A 24,479-nucleotide genomic window follows, 5' to 3' on the forward strand; every position below is an offset into this window, starting at 1 on the left:
AAAACATAACACAGTACAATATAGGATAAAACAAAACCCAACCCTGTCAAGTCTAAAGTTGCACAACTGAAGACAAGCCAACAGAGGGAAAGAGCCCAAGAGAAGGCATAAGAATCGGAGGCCTACTCTTTCACACACTCAGGAGTCTCATGAACACACGAAACTAGAAAACGTAATATATATTCTGAGGATCTGGCGCAGACCTGTGTTGTCCCTGCTTACTGCTCCAGTCTCTGTGAGTTCATATGGCCTTTGCTCCTTGTCCTCCTGTTGTGCTCCGTACTCTGACTCTTACACTCCCTCCTCCTCCTCCTCTTCCTCCTCCTCCTCCCCCCTCCCCTCCCCCTCCCCTCCCTCCTCCTCCTCCCCCCCTCACTCCCCTCCCCCCCCCTCCTCCTCCTCCTCTCCCTCTTCCTCCTCCTCCTCTTTCATGGGGTTCCCTTAGCTCTGAGGGAGGGGATTTGATGGAGACATTGAAAACCATTTTTAATTTTACAATAGGAATCTGCTTTCTGGATGCGAAGCCTGGTTTTGGCTGCCCTCTAGTGGCCAGTCATTTGTCACTGCATTTCCTCTGCAGGCAGAAAAGGAGAGCAGGTTCTACTGGGAACTAACTGGTCCTGTCTGGGACTTGTTGGTGAGGAACCTTGTAAAGCTCTTTGAATCCCTCAGCTCTGGTTCCTTCAGTGAAGAATTGCTGTGTAGACTGTTTGCCTTGTGCCTAGAAAAAAGCATTGTTCCAGTGAACAGTGTTTGTGAAACAGATGTGTAGGCCTTCATATAGTCTCTTCTGCCAAAGTCAAGGAGGGACTGCCCAGATAGCACATTAAAGTGTCTGAAAATCTGATCAAAAACATGCAAAACACTGTGGAGGATCTCTTTTTAATTAAACATTATTTTATTTTATTTTACATATATGGTTGTTTTGTCTGCTTATATGTTCATGTACCATGCATGTGCCTGGAACTCGAGGAGGTCAGCAGAGGGCATTGGATCCCCTGGAAGTGGAGATATGGATAGTTATGAGTCTCTGTGTGGGTGCTGGGAATTGAACCTGGGTCTTCTGTGAGAACCAAGCGCTCTTAACCTCTGAGCCATTTCTCCAACCCTGTGAACAAAGTATTTTTTTAAAATTTTATTTTATTTATGTATATGATTCTTTGCATTTATGTCTGTATATCACGTGTGTGCCTGGTGTCCTCATAAGTACTTTAGCCACAGGATGCCAGAAGAGGGTACTGGAGTTATAGACAGTTGTGGGGCTACTCTGTGGATGCTGTCAGCAGAACCTGGATCCTTCGATCCAGTGCTCTTAACTGCTGAGCCATCTCTCTGGTTCCCACAGTGAGAAATATTAAAGCTCAAGATGGACACTGGATGGCAGGCTCACTGTGGACATCCATTGTGCTTCAGAGTGCCCTAGGTGTATGGGACTCACTAGAGGATCTGTTGACCATGGCATCAGAGGGGCTTATTTGGAGCACAGCGTGGATAGTTCTATTCCCAGGGATGTTTCTGAAGGCAATGGTTATTTCAGTGGCACAGAGGCATGGCCCAAGGCTGCAATACTGACTGGGATGGGCAGTGGCTCAACCAGTCAGCCAGGAATGTATACTGAGAGATAGCTAAAGAGGACCTTAAGAAGGCCATACATCTCAGCTGCACTGGGTGGTGTATACGAGGCCGGCACACACATTCAGGAGGTTCCCAGGTACCCTAATGCATCTCTTACTTCTGGGTGAATGGTAAGGCTTTTGAGTATAGATAATGTGTTGGCACACTTAGAGCTGAGTCAGTACGCTGGTCACCAACACTGACACCCCAATATTGGGACATCCTGTGGCATTCTGGTGGTGAGGGTTCAGATTTCTTTTTGTCAAGTGATGGGCCGCAGAGAAAGGATCTACATACAGGCTGAGCTGTGGCTTGGGTGTTCCTAGGACACGTGCAGTTTATCTGTCTCTCTCTTTCTTCCCGTCACAGAGCAATCAAAAACCCAGACCTGGAGACCTGATTGAGATTTTTCGAATTGGCTATGAACATTGGGCCATCTATGTGGAAGATGACTGCGTGGTCCACCTGGCTCCCCCAAGTAAGAGTGGATGGATACACTTCTGAAATAGTGATTAGAAATCGGCAGAGTAAACGGAAGGATGGTCAACCACTGCTGTCCTCAGCCACCATCCTTTAGAAGAAAACATTCCTGGGCCTTTATTTGTTTATTAGCAAGCACCAAGTGTCCAGCGTTTTAAGAATGATGGGAATTTAGAGTATCCCTAAAATCCCTTTCAGCATCTGTGTCTGATGCAAATCCTTTAGCGTCCTTCATCACCTGAAGACACCGAGGAATGATGCTCACGCTACCTGGTTCATACAGTTCTCATGTTATGCTTCTCACTTCCTTATTGTCACCTCCCTGCCCAAAGTGAAAGCCATTGTCTTCCACATATCTCAGTGTGCTCTAGGCTGCCTTTTCATAAATCAGTTGTTCTAACTGCCTTTATGAGGGCATTTTCCCACTCACCTTCCCACTCCTGCCTCATCTACCTAGTGTTCCCCTATCTTGGGTCATCAAACCTCCTCAACACCAAGGCGCTCCACTCCCTGTGATGCCAGATAAGGTAATCCTTTGCTACATATCTGGCTGGAGCCAGGGGTATCCCTTGTGTACTCTTTGGTTGGTGGTTTAGTCCCTGGGAGCTTTGGGGGGGGGGTCTGGTTGGTTGATATTGTTGATCTTCCTATGCGTTTACAAACCCCTTCAAACCTCTTCAGCTCCTACAGTTCTTGCCCTAACTTCCCCATTGCGGTCCCCATGCTCAATCCAATATTTGGCTGTGTACATCTACATCTGTACTGGTCCAGCTCTGGCAGAGCCTCTTGGAGGACAGCTATACGAGGCTCCTGTCAGTAAGCACTTCTTGGCCAACGTCAGCAATAGTGTCTGGATTTGGTGTCAGCAGATGGGATGGATCCCTAGGTGGGGCAATCTCTGGATGGCCTTTCCTTCAGTTTCTGCTCCACTCTTTGTCCCTGCATTTCCTTTTGACAAGAGGAATTCTGGATTAATGTTTTTTGGTGGGTGGGTAACTCCATGCCTCAACCGAGGGCTGTGCCTGTCCACTGGATATGGCCTCTATGGGTTCTCTTTGTTGGGTATTTTGGCTAAAGTCCTCCCTGTTGGGTCCTGGGAACCTCCTTTTATTTTATTTATTTACATTTCAAATGTTATCCCCTTTCCCTGTTTCCCCTCAGGAAACCCCCTATCCCATCCTCCTTCCCCTTGCTTCTATGATGGTGCTCCCCCACCCACCCACCCACTCACACCTCTCTGCCCTGGCATGTCTCTATACTGGGGCATCAAGCCTTCCGAGGACCAAGGGCTTCTCCTTCCATTGATGTCTGACAAGGCCATCCTCTGCTACATAGGTAGCTGGAGCTATGGGTCCCTCGATGTGTGATGTGTACTCTTTGGTTGGTGCTGGGTCCCTGACATCTGGAACTTTCTAGTGGCTACTCCCAGTTCCCCCTCCCCCACCACTACACACCTACTTTCAAATCCCCGATACTCTGTACTTCTCCTCCATCTCCTCCCATATCTGAATTGGCCACCCTTTTCCCTCCCCCTCCTCTCTCCTCAGATCTCTTTCTCCCTCTACTTTCCAGAGATTATTCTCTTCCCCCTATTGAGTAGTACTATATTATCCACACTGTGGTGTGATCTTCTTTTTTCTTGAGTTTCATATGGTCTGTGTGTTGTATCGTAAGTATTCTGAGCTTCTTTTTGGCTAATTTCCACCTATCAGTGAATACATACCATGTGTGTTCTTTTGTGACTGGGTTACTTTACTCAGGATATTTTCAAGTTCCATCCATTGGTCTGTGAATTTCATGAAATCATTGTTTTTAATAGCTGAGTAATACTCCACTGTATAAATGTACCACATTTTCTTTTTCCATTTCTCTGTTGAAGGACATCTGGGTTGTTTCCAGCTTCTGGCTATTATAAATAAGGCTGCTATGAACATAGTGGAGCATGTGTCCTTGTTATATGTTGGAGCATCTTTTTGGGTATATGCCAGGGGTGGTATATCTGGGTCCTCAGGTAGAACTATTTCTAATTTTTGGAGGAACCTCCAGACTTATTTCCAGAGTGGTTGTGCCAGGTTGCAGTCCCACCAGCAATGGAGGAGTATTCCTCTTTCTCTACATCCTCGCCAGCATTTGCTGTCACCTGAGTATTTGATCTTAGCCATTCTGACTGGTGTGAAGTAGCATCTCAGGTGTTTTTGATTTGCATTTCCCTGATGACTAAGGATGTTGAACATTTCTTTAAGTGCTTCTCATCCATTTGAGATTCCTCAGTTGTGAATTTTTTTAACTCTGTACCCCATTTTTAATAGGGTTATTTGGTTCTCTGGAGTCTGACTTCTTGAGTTCTTTGTATATATTGGGTATTAGCCCTCTATCAGGTGTAGAATTGGTAAAGACCTTTTCCCAACCTGTTTGTTGCCATTTTGTCCTATTGACAGTGTCCTTCACCTTACAGAAGCATTGCAATTTTATGAGGTCCCATTTGTTGATTCTTGATCTTGAAGCATAGCCATTGGTTCAGGAAATTTTCCCCCGTGCCAATGTGTTTGAGGATCTTTCCCACTTTCTCATCTATATGATTCATCGTATCTGGTTTTATGTGGAGGTCCTTGAACCAGTTGGACTTGAGCTTTGTACAAGGAGATAAGAATGGGTCGATCTGCATTCTTCTACATGCTGACCACCAGTTGAACCAGCACCATTTGTTGAAAATGTTTTTGGTTCCTTTTTCAAAGATCAAGTGACCATAGCTGTGTGGGTTCATTACTAGGTCTTCAATTCTATTCTATTGATCTATCTGCCTGTCTCTGTACCACTACCATGTGGGCTTTTTTTTTTTTTTTATCACTGTTGCTCCATAGTATAGCATGAGGTCAGGGATGGTGATTCCCCCAGAAGTTCTTTTATTGTTGAGAATGGTTTTTGATATCCTGGGTTTTTTTGTCATTCCAGATAAATTTGAGAATTTCTCTTTCTATCTCTGTGAAGAATTGTGTTGGAATTTTTATGGGGATTGCATTGAATCTGTAGATTGCTTTAGGTAAGATGACCATTTTTACTATATTAATCCTGCCAATCCCTGAGCATGGGAGATCTTTCCACCTTGTGAGATCTTTTTTGATTTATTTCTTCAGAAATTTGAAGTTCTTGTCATATAGATATTTCACTCGCTTGGTTAGAGTTACACCAAGATATTTCATATTATTTGTCACTATTGTAAAGGGTGTCATTTCCCTAATTTCTTTTTCAGCCCATTTATCCTTTGAGTAGAGGAAAGCTACTGATTTGTTTGAGTCAATTTTATATCCAGCCACTTGCTGAAGTTGTTTATCAGCAGTAGAAGTTCTCTCCTAGATTTTTTTGGAGTCACTTTATACTATCATATTATCTGCAAATAGTGATATCTTCATTTCCTCCTTTCCAATTTATATCCCTTTGATCTTTTATTAGCCAATTACTATGGCTAGACCTTCAAGTACTATATTTAATAGATAGGGGGAGAGTGGGCAGCCTTGTACTTGATTTTAGTGGGATTCCTTCAAGTTTCTCTCCACTTAGTTTAATGTTGGTTACTGGTTTGCTGTATATTGCTTTTATTATATTTAGGTATGGACCTTGAATTCCTCTTCTCTCCAATACTTTTAGCATGAAGGGGTGTTGTATTTTGTCAGTCTTTTTCAACACCTAACAAGATGATCATATGGTTTTTCTCTTTGAGTTTATTTATATAGTGGATTACATTGATGGATTTCTGTATATTGAACCATCCCTGCATCCCTGGGATGAAGCCTACTTGCTCATGATCGATGATCATTTTGATGTGTTCTTGGATTCGATTTGTGAGAATTTTATTGAATATTTTTGCATGGATATTCATAAAGGAAATTGGTCTGAAATTTTCTTTGCTGGGTCTTTGTGTGGTTTAGGTATCAGTGTAACTGTGACTTTATAGGATGTATTAGGTAGTGCTCCTTCTCTTTCTATTTTATGAAATACCTTGAGAAGTATTGGTATTAGGTCTTCTTTGAAGGTCTTATAGAATTCTGCACTAAATCTATCTGGTTCTGGGGATTTTTTGGTTGGGAGACTTTTAATGACTGTTTCTATTTCCTTAGGGGTTGTGGGACTGTTTAAATGGTTTATCCAATCCTGATTTAACTTTGATACTTGGTATTTGTCTAGAAAATCATCAATTTCATCTAGATTTTCCAGTTTTGTTGAGTATAGGCTTTTGTAGTAGGATCTGATAATTTGTTGATTTTCTTCAGTTTCTGTTAAGTCTCCATTTTCATTTCTGACTTTGTTAATTTGGATACTGTCTCTGTGCTCTCTGTTTAGTCTGGTTAAGGGTTTACCTATATTGTTGATTTTTCTCAAAGAACCAGGTCCTGGTTTTGTTGATTCTTTGTATAGTCCTTTTTGTTTCTCCTTGGTTGATTTCAGCCCTGAGTTTGATTATTTCCTGCCTTCTACTCCTCTTGGTGTATTTGTTCTTTTTGTTCTATAGCTTTCAGGTGCGCTGTTAATGTGCTAGTATATGTTCTCTCCAATTTCTTTCTGAAATCACTCAAGACTTGTGAGTTTTCTTCTTACTGCTGCTTTCATTGTGTTCCCTGATTTTGGGTATGTTGTGCCTTCATTTTCATTAAATTCTAAAAAGTCTTCAAATGCTTTATTTCTTTGTTGACCAAGTTATCATTGAGTAGAGTGTTGTTCAGCTTCCATATGTATGAGGACTTCCTGTTGTTTTTGTTGTTATTGAAGACCAGCCTTAGTCCATGGTGAAATGATAGGATACATTGTATTATTTCAGTCTTCTTGTATCTATTGAGGCTTGTTTTGTGTCTGATTATATGGTCAATTTGGAGATGTTACTGTGAGGTGCTCAGAAGAAGGTATATTCTTTTGTTTCAGGATGAATGTTCTGTAGATATTTGTAAAGTCCATTTGTTTCCTAACTCTTGTTAATTTCACTGTGTCTCTGTTTAATTGTTCCCACGATCTGTCCATTGGTGAGAGTGGGGTGTTAAAGTCTCCCATTATTATTATTTAAGGTTCAATGTGTGCTTTGGGCTTCAGTAATGTTTCATTTATGTATGTGGGTGCCCTTGGATTTGGGGCATAGATGTTCAGAATTGAGAGTTTATCTTGGTGGTTTTTTCCTTTGATGAATATGAAGTGTCCTTCCTTATCTTATTTAATAACTTTTTGTTGAAAGTTGATTTTATTAGATATTAGAATGGCTACTCCAGCTTGTTTCTTGGGACCATTTGCTTGGAAATTTTTTTCCAGCCTTTTATTTTGAGGTAATGTCTGTCTTTGTCACTGATATATGTTTTCCTGTATGCAGCAATAAGGTGGGTTCTGTTTTTGTATCTAGCCTGCTAGTTTATGCCTTTTTATTGGGGGAATTGAGTCCATTGATGTTGAGAGATATTAAATTCCAATGATTGTTGCTTCCTGTTATTTTTGTTGTTAGATGTGGAATTATGCTTGTGTGATTTTCTTTAGGGTTTGTTGTGAGACGATTAGTTTCTTGCTTTTTCTTTAGTGTAGTTTCCCTCCTTGTGTTGGGGTTTTCCTTCCAATTATCATCTGTAGGGCTGGATTGGTGGAAAGATATTGTTTAAATTTGGTTTTGTCATGGAATATCTTGATTTCTCCCTTTATGGTAATTGAGAGTTTTGCTGGATATAGTAGCTTGGACTGGCATTTTTGTTCTCTTAGGGTCTGCATGACATCTGCCCAGGATCTTCTGGCTTCTATAGTCTCTGTTGAGATGTCTGGTGTAATTCTGATGGGTCTCCCTTTATTTGGGTCTCCCAAAATATATTGAAATATATTTTGTTCTGTGTATTTGGTGTTTTAATTAATATGTGATGGGAGGAACTTTTCTGGTTCCATCTGTTTGGTGTTCTGTAGCTTGTTGTATGTTTATAGGCTTCTCTTTCTTTAGGTTAGGAAAGTTTTCTTCTATAACTTTGTTGAAAACGCTAGCTGGCCCTTAGAGTTGGGACTCTTCACTTTCTTCTATATCTATTATTCTTAGGCTCAGTCTTTTCATTGTATCCTGGATTTCTTGAATATTTTGAGTTAATAGCTTTTTGTTTTTTTGTATTTTCTTTGACTGTTGTGTCAATGTCTTCTAGTGTATCTTCTATGCTTGAGATTCTCTCTTCTATCTCTTGTATTCTGTTGGAAATGCTTGCACTTGTGACTCCTGATCTTTTTCCTAGGTTTTTGATCTCCAGGGTTGTCTCCCTTTGTGTTTTCTTTAATGTTTCTATTTTCATTTTTAGATCCTGGACAGTTTTGTTGAATTCCTTTACCTGTTTGATTGTGTTTTCCTGTATTTCTTTAAAAGATTTCTTTGTTTCCTCTTTAAGGTCTTCTACTTTTTTACCTGTGTTCTCCTGTAATTCTTTATGTGAGTTATTTATGTCCTTCTTCAACTCTTGTATCATATTCATGAGATTGGATTTTAGGTCTGAATCTTGCTTTGCAGGTGTTAGAATATTCAGGGTTGGTGTGGTGGCAGGACTGGGTTCTGATGTTGTCAAGTAGCCTTGTTTGTTGTTGCACATGTTCCTGCATTTGCCTCTTGCCAAACACTTATCTCTAGTGCTAACTGCCTTTGCTGACTTTGACTAGAGCCTGTCCCTCCTATGATCCTAGTTGTGTCAGAACCCCTTGGAGTACAGCTGTCTCTGTGATTCTAGGATCCTTTGATCCTGAGATCCTGTTGTGTCAGAGTTCCTGAGAGTCAAGCTTTCTCTGAGTGTTGTAGTAATCAGTGATGAGCCAGAGCACTGGGTCTATAAGGGCAACAGGTGCAAGCCAAAAGGAACCTGTGCCTATGGCAAGGCGGGGTTTTGTGTTTCTCTGGTTCCTGGGGGGCCCCCAGTTACACCAGGTGTTGGGAAAGATGTTGTGCCCTCAATGGTGATCTTGAGTGTGTCAGAACTCCAGTGATCCTGGGTGTGTCCAATCTCCTGGGAGTTGAGAGCTTCTTCTGTGATGCTGTGGTCCTGGGCATTTCAGAGCACCTGGGAGTCGGGATCTCTCTGGGAGTTGTAGGAGTGAGTGCAGAGCCAGCACACTAAGTCTCCTCTGGGTACAGGTTCAAATCAGATGGCTTTACAAATATTTATATAAGATATAAATAAATATCAATAATATAATCAATATAACATTAACATAAAATATAAAAAATACAATATGTAACATTATCTAATATATGTAACTCATATTCACTAAGATTTCAACTGCAGATATTTATCTATAGTATAGATTAGAAAATTAGTTTTGAAGCTGTGGCCATCTTGTGTGCACATTGCATTATAGGAAATGGCACATGCAAATTTTACCTGTAAATATTCCTGGTCATAGATGGAAATGTATTAGTGGTATATTAAATATAATATAAATGTTATATTACTATGCATTAGCATATTTCATATATGAATAAATAACATAATATTATATCATAATGATTATGATGTAATATAATAATATTAATACTGTACATTACATTAAATATATATGTACTGTGTACCATTATATATTATATATAAAAACTTATCCCTATAATATTTCTGTGTTGTTTAAAGAAACCAAAAGTTTAACTGTACCGACATATTGGTTGGATTACTTTCTCCATTTTACTGATTTCTTTTCTTCCTTCTCCTTCTTTCCCTCTTCTTCCTCTTCCTCCTCCTAACAAATACATGGCAAATTCCATGGGCTGGTAGGCTATTCATATGTTGAGCCTCCAGCTGCTCCTGTGCCAGCTGTTCAAGTACCTGTGATTTTTTTTTTTAGTCAAGGGATTTCTAAGTCAACCACTTTAAGGGAAGTGTCATTGGTACTTCAGCAGTGGCCTGCCTTTTAAATTTGGAAACTCAATCCCTGTAATGTCCTATTGAAGTGGACAGTTCTTTGGAAAGTCAGTTGGATGGTGTTTTGCTGGGGCAAAACATGTGAAGGAACATTTTGCTGAAGTGAAGAGAGGATGTCCTGCTAAAGCAAACACGTGAAAGGGCACATGATGATTCTTTGATAACAACGCTCCTGTGTTGGTCGGCATTACGTTGTATAGTTGAGCTGCATTTGTTGGGATTCCATAGAGAGAGATGCACCAAAAGACTTATGGTCATATGCTGCAGTTTGTTGCTGCTTCCATGGACTCGGGCTGATTGGATGCATGTGCTGAGGCAAGATCCATACTGAGGCGAGGCACATGGAGGACAGGTGACATTTGGAGGGTATAAATAAGACTCCATGGGGTGATGGAGACAGAGCTCGGCTTGCTGGTACAGCTAGCTTTGTAGTGCTTGTGGGTCTTGTGTCTTTGCTGATCTTTGCTTCCATGAGGGAGGCACAGCTGAGAACTTCTTGTGTTCCTGTTGGTTCATCTTGCTGACTAGAGCTAAGGCTGAAGCCTGGCTGTCTCTGCTAGGTCGTGTCACTGCTGTTGCTAACCCTACTAAACTGGACGGCTGGTGTATCCGTGAAATGTTTGCAAGTGGATTGAGCCACCACTGCCTGCTGACCTGTAAACGGAACTGCAGATTTCCAGACAACACAGATGGGAGCTGCTCCAAAGAATCTTTCTAAACAGGCCCGCTTCCCCCATATCCTTTCTATTCCACTACCTCTGCTGCTGGTGGGTTACAAGGAAGGTTAAAGAGTTTAAGAACCATCACCAAAAAGTAGAATTTGAAAAAAATTAGTTATATCCTTATGTTGTTTTTAAAACAAAATCCCAAATGTTCTATTTTACTAAGTGAAGACTCAGGAGCCATACACTGTGATAAAAGCCTGTTAGCTCAGAGAGGCAGAGAAAGCACCTAGATGACCTTCCTCCTCATCCAATATTTCAGAAGGAGAAAAACCATTTCTCTTTCTCTACTCAGTCTTAAAAGCCCTCCAAATGGAATGTCCTTTCTTTCTACTTCCTGTGCATCTTTTTATCTATCCTCCGGACTTTCTCTCACTCTCTATGGATTGTTTCCTAGGATCACTCCCTGTCAACTGGTTGCCTGCTCCATCTGCCTCTTGACCTATAGTTGACTTTATTCACTCTTGTTTACAATAAACAGAAAGCTCTTACATTAAAGGTGTATGCTAGGCCTGAGCCACATCACAATTAGGAACAGATTTTCCAGTAAACAATCTCAGAGTTCATAGTGTGGTCAAATATTCTGCAACATTCCCTCCCCGTTTTTTGTCTTAAGTAAAAGACTTTCTCTAACATCAATGAGCTATATACTATCTGGTATAAGAACTGCATTCACACTTTCTGGTCTATTGACTCTTTATAATACCAGTGAACTACATACTATCTGGTGGTATAAGAACACAGTCACAATGTCTAGTCCATTTGCATTTGGCAACTTTGGAGAAAGTACTCTACTGTCCTATCTTGGTGAGTCCAAAAGTTCTGTACCCAACTTTCTATCATAACTTGCATTTATAGACATAAAAAGATCTTTTTAGACCTAAAAACAGTTTCTTAAATCCTAAACAATGTAAGCTTAGTTGGGAGACCATAACTATCTAACCTTCAACCTCATCAAAGACCTGAGAAGCATAAATATTACCTGAGTAAACAGGAAGTAGAGAGCAAAGTTCCAAAACTATAGAAATGACAGAGACTGTTGCTTCCTGGACAGTCACCCAAGATTCCTCTGCAACGTTGGAGCATACATCTTCTCAGCTTATTGCCCAGAATATCTGACAGATTTTTCTGTGAAGCAGGAATTATAAAGGACTTGCCTACCCTGTTCTGGCAGAGTTCAGCAGTCAACTTTCTTTGTGTCCTGCTTGTCTACAGCTTGGAGAGCAGCATACTGTCAGCAGTTGAGCCAAGGGTAGTCCCCACCCCCAACCCCCAACCTCAGTGGCTAGCTTTGCCACATTTGAAGCAAAGTTCAAGACTCTAGAAGCTGAATATTTACTTCCTGAAGAGGCCAAGCTGGGTGCCGATATTTTGGTGAAATCATTGTTACATCTGCTCCTGTGTCTATTAGCCCTCAATTTCAACGTCATTCATTTGTATAAATGTGACCATTCACATCAGTTTGACAAAATACCTATTTTTGGTCTCTTCTGAATGTTTTGTTTTATCTACTAAAGCTGTTCTTTCCTTGATTACATCTATAGCACTGTTGCTTTTAACAGCAGACATTAAATCTTTTAATTGCTCTATGGTTAAGTTTCTCTGACAGGGAACGATTGGATTGGATTGGATATCCAGGTCTGCAGGAGTCCCCCCCCCCAGTGCATTTCCTTGCCTATTCTTCATTGATCTGCAAATGTTTCTGTCGTGTCAGTCTCCTACAAACTCAGCAGTTGACTGCGCTGAGCTGTTTGCAGTTGGAAGCTGATCTTTAGGTGACATTTTTCAACTTGGTGACAATCATGGCGACAATCATGGTGACAATCATGGCTAGGTAGAATACTTGCTTCTTTTTTTGTTTGTTTTTTTTTTCTTTTTAATTTTAAATTTTTTATAAAGAAAAAATTAATTGGGACTGGCTTACAGTTCCAAGGTTTAGTCCATTATCATGGTGGGAAGCATGACAGCATGCAGGCAGATATGCTGCTGGAGGAGCCAAGAGTTCTACATCTTGATGGAAGGCAGCTAGGAGTCTGTCCAACTGGTCAGAGCTTGAGCGTAGAGTCCTCAAAGCCCACCGCCACAGTGACGTACTTCTTTCAGTAAGGCCACACCTACTCCAACAGGGCCTCACCTCCTAATGTGCCATTCCCTGTGGGTCAAACATTCAGACACATGAGTCTACGAGGGCCAAAGCTATTTAAACCACCACAATGTACTGCCTGGCCCCCAAAGGCTTGTAGATATAACACAATGCAGAATGCGTTAGTCTGACTTCAGAAGTCCCCATAGTCTATAATAGTCTCAACAATGTTTAAATGTCCAAAGTTCAGAGATCCATGCAATCTCTTAACTGTAATCCTCTATGAAACCAAAATAAAAGAGCAGATCACATACGTCCAACATCACAGGATATATATTACCATTCTGAGACATCATAGTGAGGAAATACTGGGCTGCAAACTCTGTATCTCCATGTCTGATGTCCAATTCCTTTCAGCTTTGTAAACTGCAACACATTTTTTTTCTTGGTCTGGTTCCACTCTCTGCTTGCAGCTTTCCTCCATAGGTATCCCCTGGCTCTGGGATCTCTAACATCTTAGGGTCTCCAAGACAACCTCAACGTCACAGCTTCTTGTTCCAATATCTGGGATCCAAATATGATCTTCTGTGCTCCTCCAAATGGCTTTGGTCATTTCTGCAGCACTGCCCTCTGTAGCACTCTGGGTTCTGATTGACTCCACTCCACTGCTGCTGCTCTTTGTAGTGATCATTCCACGGTACTGGTATCTCCAGTACACTGGGGTCTTCCACTGCAAGTAGGCTTTACTTTCACCAATAGCCTCTCATAGGCTTTCTTCATGGTGCCAAGCCTCAACTTCTTTGTATAACCACTTCTGTTCTGGGCCTTCAAGTGCCACTGAGGCTGTTCCTTCACCAATAACCTTCCCTGGCCTCTCACAATGCCAAGGCTCAGCTGCTCTCCATGGGTTCTTCATGACTTCAAATCCAGTATGGCCTGGGTGATTCTTACACATTGCAAGTATGGTTGCCAGCACGATGTCTCTCTCTGGAACACAGCTTCTTCGTTCTCCCTGAATACACTTCCTAGATTTGACTTTAGAGATGCTGGTCTCTCCTTAATCATTACTAATTTCTTAACTCCAGCTAATCAGCATCATCAATAATCCTGTAATCCCTTCTATTCTGGACTCTAAAGCTAGAGCCACATGGCCAGAGCTGCCAAGTTTGACTGCTTGCTGGGGCTGGAACCTGGTTCCCTCGTTCTATTACATCTTGACCAGCTTTCTGTTCTCAGTGGTTTAGCTTATTGTCTAAGCTTTGCTGTCTTGGAACTTGCTTTACAGACTTGACTGACTTTGAACTCAGATATGCAGACCTCTGTCTCCTGAGTCCTGGGACTAAAGGCATGTACTACAATGCTTGGACCTAAGCTTCTCTTAATTCCTTCTCATTACAGATCTTTATAAGCATAGCCACTATGCATCAAGTCCTGGATTAAAGGCAGTCTTGTATTTGGACAATTGGCTCTGTCTGGGGTTGTTTTTGATGACATATATCAATACCTTCCCTAGGAGAATCTACCATTTCACCCCTTCTTTCATCATGGACTGTGTCTGTGATTGCAGGAATATTAATCTGAGTACCCCACTGTTGTAAAAGATCCCTTCCCCATAAATTTATGGAAATGTCATCTGCATAAGGTCTTAACTTTCCTATTTGACTTTCTGGTCCCACACATTTAACCCACCACACACTGTCTACAGCAGCATTAAATCTCCAATGCTGAGTGGACATTTTTTGGTCTACATGTTATTCCTTGGCCCACAAGAGGCAAACAGCTCATACATTTTGCTGTGGGGCCTCGAGCTAGGCGCCCCCCCCCATTTCATTTCCTGATGGCAAGAAATTGCCTTAGATATCTTTTTCAGACCTACACTCCTAGTCCAATGGAAACCTTGACACATCATCTGCATACCCTTGGAAAGCCTAGGCCTTCTTCCTGGTTTATATTTAGAAAAAAAAAACTTTGCCCCTAGAGCTGCCTTGTTCACAATTTTGTTGCAAATGATGGTGTTTCCCACAATTAAAGTACAGGGCATTTTGAGATCTGAGATCTTTGGTGGTTTTGTCACAGTCTATTTGCAATGAGCATATTTCCTGCAATTGAAGAACCAGACATTTTGATATCAGAGACTTGTAGCCATAGCTTGACCTATGATATTAGTATGGGACCCATTAGACCAAATATTGGTCGTATCCCTTATCTACTCATCTAGGTGCTGCTTATGCCTTTAATTGTCTAATAACTTTTTACATTTAGCTTTAATATTTTATACTCTGATGTCTCTATTAACACTTTTCTTTCATCAGGATCCCATACAGTTTTGTTTACAGCTAAAACTCATCTCTGTAAAAAAAAAAATCAGTGAAGACTTCTCCAGAGCCTTGTATAATCTTTGTAAATGAGGTGGATCTTTTCTCAGCCTCCTCAACTTTGTCTGAAGCTCTTAGAGCTGCTAAAGGACATTGTTCTATAGTAGTATCATCAATTTGAATCTGCTCTTGTAGATCACAGTCCTGCCCTTCACCTAGCAGCTGGCCTTTGACTATATTCATTCCCCTTGCTCTACTGTTCAATATTCACAGTTTCTTCCCTCCACCATGTTAACCACTGTAACTGTGGACTGGCCTCTAGTACAGCTATCACCAATCCCTTCCAGCCTTGAGGAATAATTCTGTTTTGAGTAGCCCAATTATCTAGAACTTGTTTCACATAAGTCTTGTGCATCCCATATAAGACCAAGGCCCTTTTAAAACACCTTAGATTTATCATTTGTAGAGGACTCCATCCTATTTCATCATAACCTTGTTCCACACCATTAGCAGGCACATGGTGTGTGACCACTGGGAAAGCTGATAGTGTTTTAGTAACCCAGGGCCACCCCTTCTCCCACTCTGGCAGCATGGTTGGTTTGATATTAACTCTGTTTTGAAACATTCTCCCACTGTTTCAGCTTTTTTTCCTGATCTGATTGCTCTTACAGTTACAGTTTCTTTCCCTCTAGCCTTCTGTGGGGAACTGTGTTTTCCCTTCTGTTTGTTTTTTTACTCAGTTTTGTTCTCTTCAGATTCTCCCGAGTGCTTCCACGTTCATCCAAAATTTCTCCATTTGCACAGTCAACTCTGTAACCTTTTCAGAAAGGAGAAAGCAGAGTGAACTCCTTTGTTTTCCCATTTCAGCCTTTTATCCCCCTCTCAGGTCCCTACATTTCCACCTGCAATTTTTCCAATTGCATAACCATTGTCTGTGTCTTTTTTGAAACAGAATATAGGAAGAAGAAAAAGAAGAAAAATCAGAAAATCCTAACTGGGAGGAATCCAGGGGATATTCTAGCAGTAGCACCCACATTAAAAAATTTGCTGGTCTCTTGAAAAGAAATATCCATTCCTTATCCCCTGCTATCTCCTCTATGGTATTTTAAATCAAATCTTCTGTCCTTCCTAGCCCCACGTCTGGGCATCACTTATAGCATTCTTTTGCTACTTTGTGGGTTCTTCTTTCTTCTACCCTTCTCCACCATTTTTCTATTCTTTCAGCCTCTTAATATTAGATAAGAGAGAAAAAAAGGATAGAAAGGAAAGGGAAGGAAAGAGATCCTTGAATAAAGTCAGGGACCAGAAAGGGATGACATTATTGTTAAACTATTTCCTGCTGATTAGGGCCACGGAGTTCCTTGGGGCAAGTTTGATTTTTGCTGTCAGGATATTCAATTTCTTCTTTGCACACAATTACTTAATAAATCACAACCAACAACCTTGCTTTAAGCTCCAGGTGGATTGCACTACTAGCCCTTTCCACATTCCCTCAGATCTGAGGATGAAAGACACACACACACACACACACACACACACACACACACACACACCCTTGTCTTGATATGCTTTAGCTCAATGGCTTGGCTTTTCTAAGCCTCTCTTGGCTGCCAGCCCTTCTCTTCACTCCCAGCTCAACACCTCTACCTTTTCCCTCAGCTCAGTTGCTCAGTTACCCTTAGTCCTAGGTCAAAACCCTAAATCTCCCCTCAGCTTAATTATGTTTCTAATCTCCTGTCTGCTACCCCAGGCCCAGTCAGAGAAGTGGCCAATGGCTACTCCACCATAGATCTCACATGGCAGGTGCCTCCTTCTCTCTCCAAAGCATGGCAAACCTTTTTCTCCTTTCCTGTGTCTGCTAGTCTGCCTATGGGGAAAACTGGAAGTCCTGCCTATTCTGCCCAGATCATTGGCCACTAGCATCTTTATTGATCTATCAAGAACCATTTGGGAAACAGGACCTTCAGTGTTCACATGCAGATTCCTAATCAAAACATCGGAATTTTCCCCTACATTCAGGGGCCAAGCATTTATGTACCCTCTAAAAAGTCCCCAGAGTTCCAAACGTCACATAATCACAGAAACTATCTGCAGCTGGCAAAATCACGCCCCTGCTAGAGAACGAGGCAAATCGTAGTCAGTTGCTGTGGACAATCTGAAGCAGCCCCATGTCCCACACCTGGGTTTAAAAAGAAAGTTAGTTTTATAATATTTCTGTTTTTTTTAAAAAGAGAAACCAAAACTCCAAAGTTGTCACTACAAATCCTACTTGTATAACTAAAGAGATGGCTAGCAGTGATCCCCTCCCTATCATCTTTAAATGTCAAGTAGGCCATCTCTGTGCCCATTCATGATGACAGTGGTTCCATAATGTACCATCTGTGTGTGTGGCCATTGCAGGGGCAGAGTAGGGTCACTAGAGCAGCCAACTAGATTTTGTGAAACCAGTAGATTTTCTTGGAACACATGGGAATAGAATAAGAGACCTTTTTTTCTTTTCTTTTCTTTTTCTTTCTTTTTTTCTTTTTTTTGTTCTTGAGCAGCTTAGAAAGAAACCTATGTACTGTGTGCAGCCATCCAGCTGGCTCCCGATGAGACAGAAATAATAAAACATTCTGTTCTTAATTGATATGATGGTAGCTATTTGTGGGATACAGTGCAGCAGCTTTGCAAAATTTTAATAACAATATACAAGTTATTGGCATATCCATGTCCTCCAATATTGGTTTTTCTTTTCCTGTGTAAGAACATGTAATGGTCTTGGTATGTATGCATGTTTTTATACACTCACAGGTGTGGAGGCTTGAAGTTGACATCATGCGTCTTTCTTGATCAATCTCTGAACCTTACAGCTTACCAATTCTGTCTAATCTAGCCAGCTGATGTCTAGTCCTGGGGGTCTCCATCTCTTCCTCCCAAGTACTGGGATTATGGTTGGTTACCTTTCTTGCCTGACTTGTTGCTGTTGTTATTGTTGTTGTTTTTAGATAGGTTTTCTCTGTGTATCCCTGGCTGTCCTGGAATTCTAGAACTCACTCTGTAGATTAAGCTGACTTTGAACTCAGAGATCCACCTGCCTCTGTTTCCTGAGTTCTGGGAACTTTGATCTTCATGCTTGTTGAGCGAATTCTCTATCTATTGAGCTTCACCCAGTCCTATCATTTATTTTTAATGAGATATTGGAAATCAACCCTCATAGCTGGTTTTTAGTGACTACCCATGTGACCTCAGACAGGTTCCTGACCCTCTTGGAACTTCCATGTTTTCTAAACATTGATTGTGAGCCAATACAGTGGCTTTCAAATGTTTCTTTTTCCCATTCTTGGTGGTAAGCCTTAATGAAAAAATCCCCAATATATGAATAATCACAAACAGCAAGGGTCTCTGAGTAGATGGTGGTAGAAGTGACAAATACTAGTTCTACTATCCCCGGCAGTGGCCAAGAGGGAAGCATGATACGGAGCCATTTTATGCACAAGACAGAGCCTTACCAGGGGGTGACCCACAGACATTGGATATTAGTGAAATCTGCTTACAAAATAAGACTCAGCTTCTAAGACAGAATCAGGCCAATGTAGTGTAGTCCTGGGCCACGTGATAAGTTATTTCTATAGTTACTAACAAAAGATGCTTATGGAGGCAAACAGATCATGTAACTCAGGGCAAAAGTTACCCTTGCCACGAGGTGAGGTAGTGGTGGTGGTGCCTTAGTTGGTAATGTGTTTTCCGTACAAACATGAGGTTCTGAGTTCAGATCCTCAGCACTCATGTAAAAAAATCTGTGTATGCCCCGGTAACTCCCAGAGCCCACGGGCCAGCCTATCTAGCCAATAAATGGGTGATATGTTGATTCAGTGAGAGACCAGGTCTCAAAGAAATACAATGGGAGAAAGTGATTAAGGGATGTTATTTTGACATTGATGTCTGGCCTCCACGCATGCATGTGTATTCACACGTGCATTCCCTACTTCCACCCCCAAGAAAAGTATCTCTCTGGAAAGTTGGTTCTCCATGGTACAACTAATACAACACTCTCTCCTCCAACACACTCTACATTGACGTGCAATCGAGAATCTCACAGAAAGAGGCTTTACAAAGGTCTTGGGCAGAGCCAGCGTATCCCATCCCTTGGCTCCCTGAGCATTTCCAATGCTTGTTCTTGTTCCCAGGTGAGTTTGAGGCGGGCAGCATAACTTCTATCTTCAGCAACCGAGCTGTGGTGAAGTATAGCCGGCTGCAGGATGTGCTGCATGGCTGCTCCTGGAAGATCAATAACAAGTTGGACGGGACATACCTGCCGCTGCCGGTAGACAAGATCATCCAGCGCACAAAAAACATGATAAACAAGATAGTTCAGTACAGCCTGATCGAGGGGAACTGTGAGCACTTCGTCAATGACCTCAGATACGGTGTGCCCAGGAGCCAACAGGTATGTCCCCGAGTGTCCCCAGGGGCTCCTCACTGCCTGCCAAGCTTATCCAAGATGGCCAGACAAAGCTTGGTAGGCACAGGTTCCAGATGCTGTTCGTTGTGCTGTGCTAATGATGTGAAGAAGCACTACACCATCAGGAACATCACCCACTGGCAGCTCAGCTCTTGACCAGGGGTAGCCTCCTTCAGTTGCTTTCCTCCGAAGCTCCTCCTTGCTTTACAAAATGGGTATAGGCCAGGGTAGATACTTGGCTGTCAGAGCTGAGAAGCTGTAACCTGTGGACCATGATGGGTGTGAAGACAGAGTTTTTCCTCCCTGGCCCCAGGCTCCCAGAATAACAACTCGAGACTTATATTTATCTACAGATCCTTAGGCCATAAGCTTTAGCTGTTGTTCCCTGGTTAGATCACAACTTAATATCTCATTTATTCTAATCTAACTTCTGCCACGTGGCTGGTGGTCTCTGCTCAGCTCCCATGCTCCTGACTTCCCTCATCCATCCTTCTGAATCCTCCCATCTTGGCTATGTCCCAGAATTCAGTCTCCCTACCAACCCCACCTTCTCTTTCCTGCCTAAGCTTATAGGCCAATCAGCATTTTATTGGCAGGTGCTGTATCCATATAGTACAAAAGAGATGATTCTGTACAATCAGTGCTATGTATTATTATTTTAAAAGTTGAATTAGTATCTGACTCTGCTAAGGTTCTTAGTCTTTCTCAAAGCCATTAATCAGATCACTGAGCTGGCAATTCCTGTCCACCGATCCTCTGTTGGGCCAACTGGTGGCTGTGTTCTATGTGTTGAGCATAGATGTGCCACTTGCCAACTCTTGTCTCATCTCCTGCCTGGTTCACACTGTGCTGGGCACAGATATGCCATGTTCCAACTCTTGTCACATTACCTTCCTGGCTCACCCTGAATTTGGCTCTGTAACCCTCCTCCTGCCCCACTGGCCCCAGACAGGGCAATGATAAATATATAACACATGTGAAAGAGCCCTGAAGCCTAAATATTGTAGCATTTTAAACTGTTCTCATTAATAGTTGACCCTTAATAAAAAACATTATGAATAGAAGAAATGTGCAATATATATATATATATATATATATATATATATATTCCCCAAGTTATAAAGGTGAGACATCATTTTGTGTTTTTGCCTGTCCTGAGATTTTTATCTTATCTGCAGACAGTGGGGCCCAATCTCCCTATTATTCACCTCTCAGCAGCAAGCCCTTCCCCCGGACTCCCTTTATCCACTCTGTTTTCCACACCCTCCTCCTCTCTACTTTGTACCTTCTGCTTGCCTGTGCTCTGTTCTTGTGAGGCTTTGTGCTAGAAGCTTGGTGGGCTCCAGTATGAAAGATCTCCCAATCCCATGAGTGCTTGTTGAGGAGTCATAAGACATGAGCTGAGCATGAATATTAATTTATGTGCAGTTGTGCCCAAGTGAGTTCCACTCCCTGGCTCTCAGAATCCCTTTTTGTTCAATGGCTGCAGCCTATCCCATGGGGCCTTTGCCTCATATATAGTACGTGTGAGGCAGACCTTATGATGAATAGCTTCCAGGAAAGAAAAGCTAGAGGCTTCATGACCTGGGGAAAGAAAGACTGTCCTTCTTTGGGTGCCTGTCTTCAGATGCCCCTTTGCTGAAAGCTTTAGAGATTTGGTAGATGTAGGATAATACAGGTCATCTCCTTCCTTAGGAACCTACTCCAGTTAGATTGGATCCTGAAAAGGAAGAGAGGGGAAAGGAGCAAGAAGAGTGCCAGCCTGCAACTGGTACCTACTATATCATGAACCACTGTGCTTTGCAGGTGGAGCACGTCCTGGTGGAGGGAGCGAAGGCTGCAGGAGCTGTCCTCTCAGCAGTAGTAGATAGCATAAGACCCAAACCCATAACTGCTTGAAGGTGCTGCGAATTCCAAGCGGAGGAAGAGCTACCAGCAGCTGCGGAGCGAAGACTGCCTTTCTTCCTCCTTGCCTTTCTCACTCAGTGGCCCTGTTAAACAAGATTGTGAGTTTCTGGAAAACTGGAATGTGTTTTGTTACTTCCTCTGGCATCCGTCTACTGTGGCTGATGTGGACCCTGACACCATCAGCATGGGAGGACCTGATATCTGCTATGAGTCTTGTATGTGTCAGGCCCTGTTGGAGCCGTTTCATGTATTTATTTAATTTTAATCCTTTGCTTGTTCCTCAGGCCAGCTTTACTCTGTGGAACTGGGAAACCATCAGAAACATTCAACATTCTGGAAACCTCCTTAGAACATTTCCAGTAATGAAGAGCTCCCCCCAGGAACCCTTCCTATTGTTCTCAATTGTCTCTACCTTCTTCCGTTTATCTCAGTCTTGCCTTTTCAGACTCACTGTGTGGTTAGGGGGAGGAGGGGTGGAGAGGGCATCAAGGAAAGCTGCTGCTTTAGGGCCAGCTGTACCTTGATCTGGCTGGAGGGGTGGCTCAGTGGTTATGTGCACTTGCTACTCTTTAGAGGACCTAGGTTTGGTTCCCGGGACCCGTGTTGGTAACTCACAACAGCTTGTAGCTCTAATGTTATCCTCTGGCCTCTGTGAGCACAGCACTCATGTGCACATACCCACATACAGACACACATACATATACATGCTTAAAGATGGGAAAAAATTGCCAGGTGGTGGTGGTGCTGGCATTGGTGCACATCTTTAATCCCAGCACTTGGGAGGCTGAGGCAGGCAGATCTCTGAGTCTGAGGCCAGCTTTGTCTGTAGAGTGTGTTCCAGAACAGTCAGGGTAGCACAGAAAACCCTGTCTTGACAAAAAACAAAAAGAATCTAACAAACCAATTTTTATTATACGTCACTTCTTTAACAACCACAGCTGGACTCAGCATCATCCTGGACATACTTCTGTGCCAGACAAACCACTCCATAATCTTTTAATTCAGCTTCACCCAGCTTCTCAGGACATGGTCAGAATGAAGCCAGATCCTTGTTCCAAATAACACACAAATGGCCCCCAGCTCAGTTCCTGATCAAGTCCTTCTTTCTCTTTGAAACCCCAGGGACTGGGCATTTCTCTCCGTATTCTTTTCCACGATCCCACAAGAATTGTCCACTAGGCTCTACTTTCTAACCCCAACTTCCAGCTCTTCCACATTCCAGCCTCAAAACAGTACCAGAAGAGGAAAAAAACCACATGGGTGAGGCTCATTACAGCAGTGACCTCATGTCTTAGAACCGATTTTTGTCTTAGGGTCTGTCTTTGTTGCTATGATAAAATACTCAGACGAAAGCAACTCAGAGGAGAAAGGATTTATTTACTTAGTTCACAATTCAGGGTTGTGGTCCATCAGGGCGAGGAAGCCATGTGGCAGGAACTGGAGGAGGTGGGCACATTATGTCTGTGGCCAGAATAAAGGAGCAGTGAGTGAGTGCATGGCTGCTGCTGGAAAGTTCCCCTTTCTTTATTCAGCCCAAGGCCAGACCATGAAATGGTGCTATCAGAATGAAGTCAGAATGAAACCAACCAGGGTTCGCTTCAGTGAACCCAGCTAAGAACATCTAGCCATGCTTGGAGGCCCGTCTCCTAGGTGATTCTAGAGTTTAAGTTGACAATTGACCCTGACTATCACATGTATCAATGTCATTCTTTACTGTTTAAAATTTTTGAATTTATGCTGGGTGTTGGTGGCATGTGCCCCTAATCCCAGCACTTTGGAGGCAGAGGCAGGCAGATCTCTGAACTATAGAGCAAGTTCCAGGATAGCCAAGGGTACGTAACACAGAAAAATCTGAAATTTCCATTCTGACTGATTTAAGATGAATACTTAAATCAATATAAGTCAAGTGTGTGGATGAAGGGATGATTTTGATGGAAGGTCTGAAACTGTTTCCATGGATCTTACTCTGTGGAGAGCTGAAGTCACCCCAAGGAACTAGAGATGGTTTCTCCCATGGCTCTGGAAATGCCTGGGAATATGGAGGAAGTGGAAGGCATGCATTATGAGCAAGATGGAAGCCTCAAGGTGTTTAGATTGCTTGCTTAGGGGCTGTTTTTCCTGTTGGGAGGAAACAGACACAATGAACCACCTTGGTTTTTATCCTTTAACCCTTTCTCAATAACCCAAACTTGATGTCTCACTCTTTGTTGGAATTTCCTTTCCCCAACAACCTATGCATTCTGTGCATAGCCTTTCTGGATGTTTGTAGTCAGGCAAACCCGCATTTCTGCTCATCATGACTGCCATGAAGCCAGTATACCTGGTTCCCTTTCCCTGTCTCCCTGACACCTGGAAGATCAGCTGAACTCCCAATAATTCTCATTTTAGTCTCTTAGCTCAAAATATTGTCTGTGTCAAGACTTCCTTTGAGGCAGAGCCTAAACACCAGGCCTTTATGAGCACACTTCCTTTAGCTTTAAATGAACAGTCATGTTTTAGTGGACTCTTTAATGATTCTGAACTCTTGGACCATTTGATATCTAGCAAGCAAACAGCTCCCCTACAGTAGTTTAGTAACTCTTAATAGTGAACTCACCTACCTCTCGCTCACTGGTTCTCTGGTATGAACTCCATGGGTAAAATATATCAGAAATTATGTTCCCTCATCCATTAAAACCATTTTTGAGGTGTGTCAAATTCCATGTGCTGGCTAATTGCATATTTGTCAGCCTTTAAGGATCAAAAAACTTGTAGCAATTTCTATATCATAGACTAGAAGTTGAGATGTCTGCTTTGAGTGAGTCCTGTCATGGCACCACTCTGAGTGGGCAAGTGTCCTCTGTTAACAGCAGGAGGGCAAGGGGAGTAGGAGGGTCTAAGGGAAAGAGAACTGAATTCGATCTGAGATTCTGAATTCGCTTCTGAGATTCAACATTGGAGGGTGAGGAGGGTACAGTGGTGGTGATGGTTTACTTGGCATGGCCTGTGAGAGTGATAACATGGGTCAACCTAGAT

At 42.3% G+C, this 24,479-nt stretch overlaps 1 protein-coding gene across 4 annotated transcripts in view; it reads left to right on the forward strand.

The window, feature by feature from the left end:
• The window catches only part of Plaat5 (phospholipase A and acyltransferase 5), a 33,174-nt gene extending 9,013 nt beyond the window's left edge, over positions 1–24,161 (forward strand). For 2 of the 4 annotated variants that reach the window (XR_015619671.1, XR_015619672.1), the window contains exons 4-7: positions 1,984–2,092; positions 19,282–19,541; positions 21,363–21,562; positions 21,749–24,161. Coding sequence is in view for 2 of the 4 variants with exons in the window: in NM_001039007.1 (NP_001034096.1) it covers positions 1,984–2,092; positions 19,282–19,541; positions 21,363–21,455 (462 nt within the window). In the remaining 2 variants the exon portion in view is untranslated. Of the gene's footprint in view, positions 1–1,983; positions 2,093–19,281; positions 19,542–21,362; positions 21,579–21,748 lie in introns of those variants that run through there. The other 2 variants (NM_001039007.1, XM_087548753.1) reach the window with 1 other exon arrangement.
• Positions 24,162–24,479: the final 318 nt, after the last annotated feature.

This window comes from Rattus norvegicus, chromosome 1 (genome assembly GCF_021556685.1).
Source record: "Rattus norvegicus strain SHRSP/BbbUtx chromosome 1, alternate assembly SHRSP_T2T, whole genome shotgun sequence".
NCBI classification, from domain to species: Eukaryota; Metazoa; Chordata; class Mammalia; order Rodentia; family Muridae; genus Rattus; species Rattus norvegicus.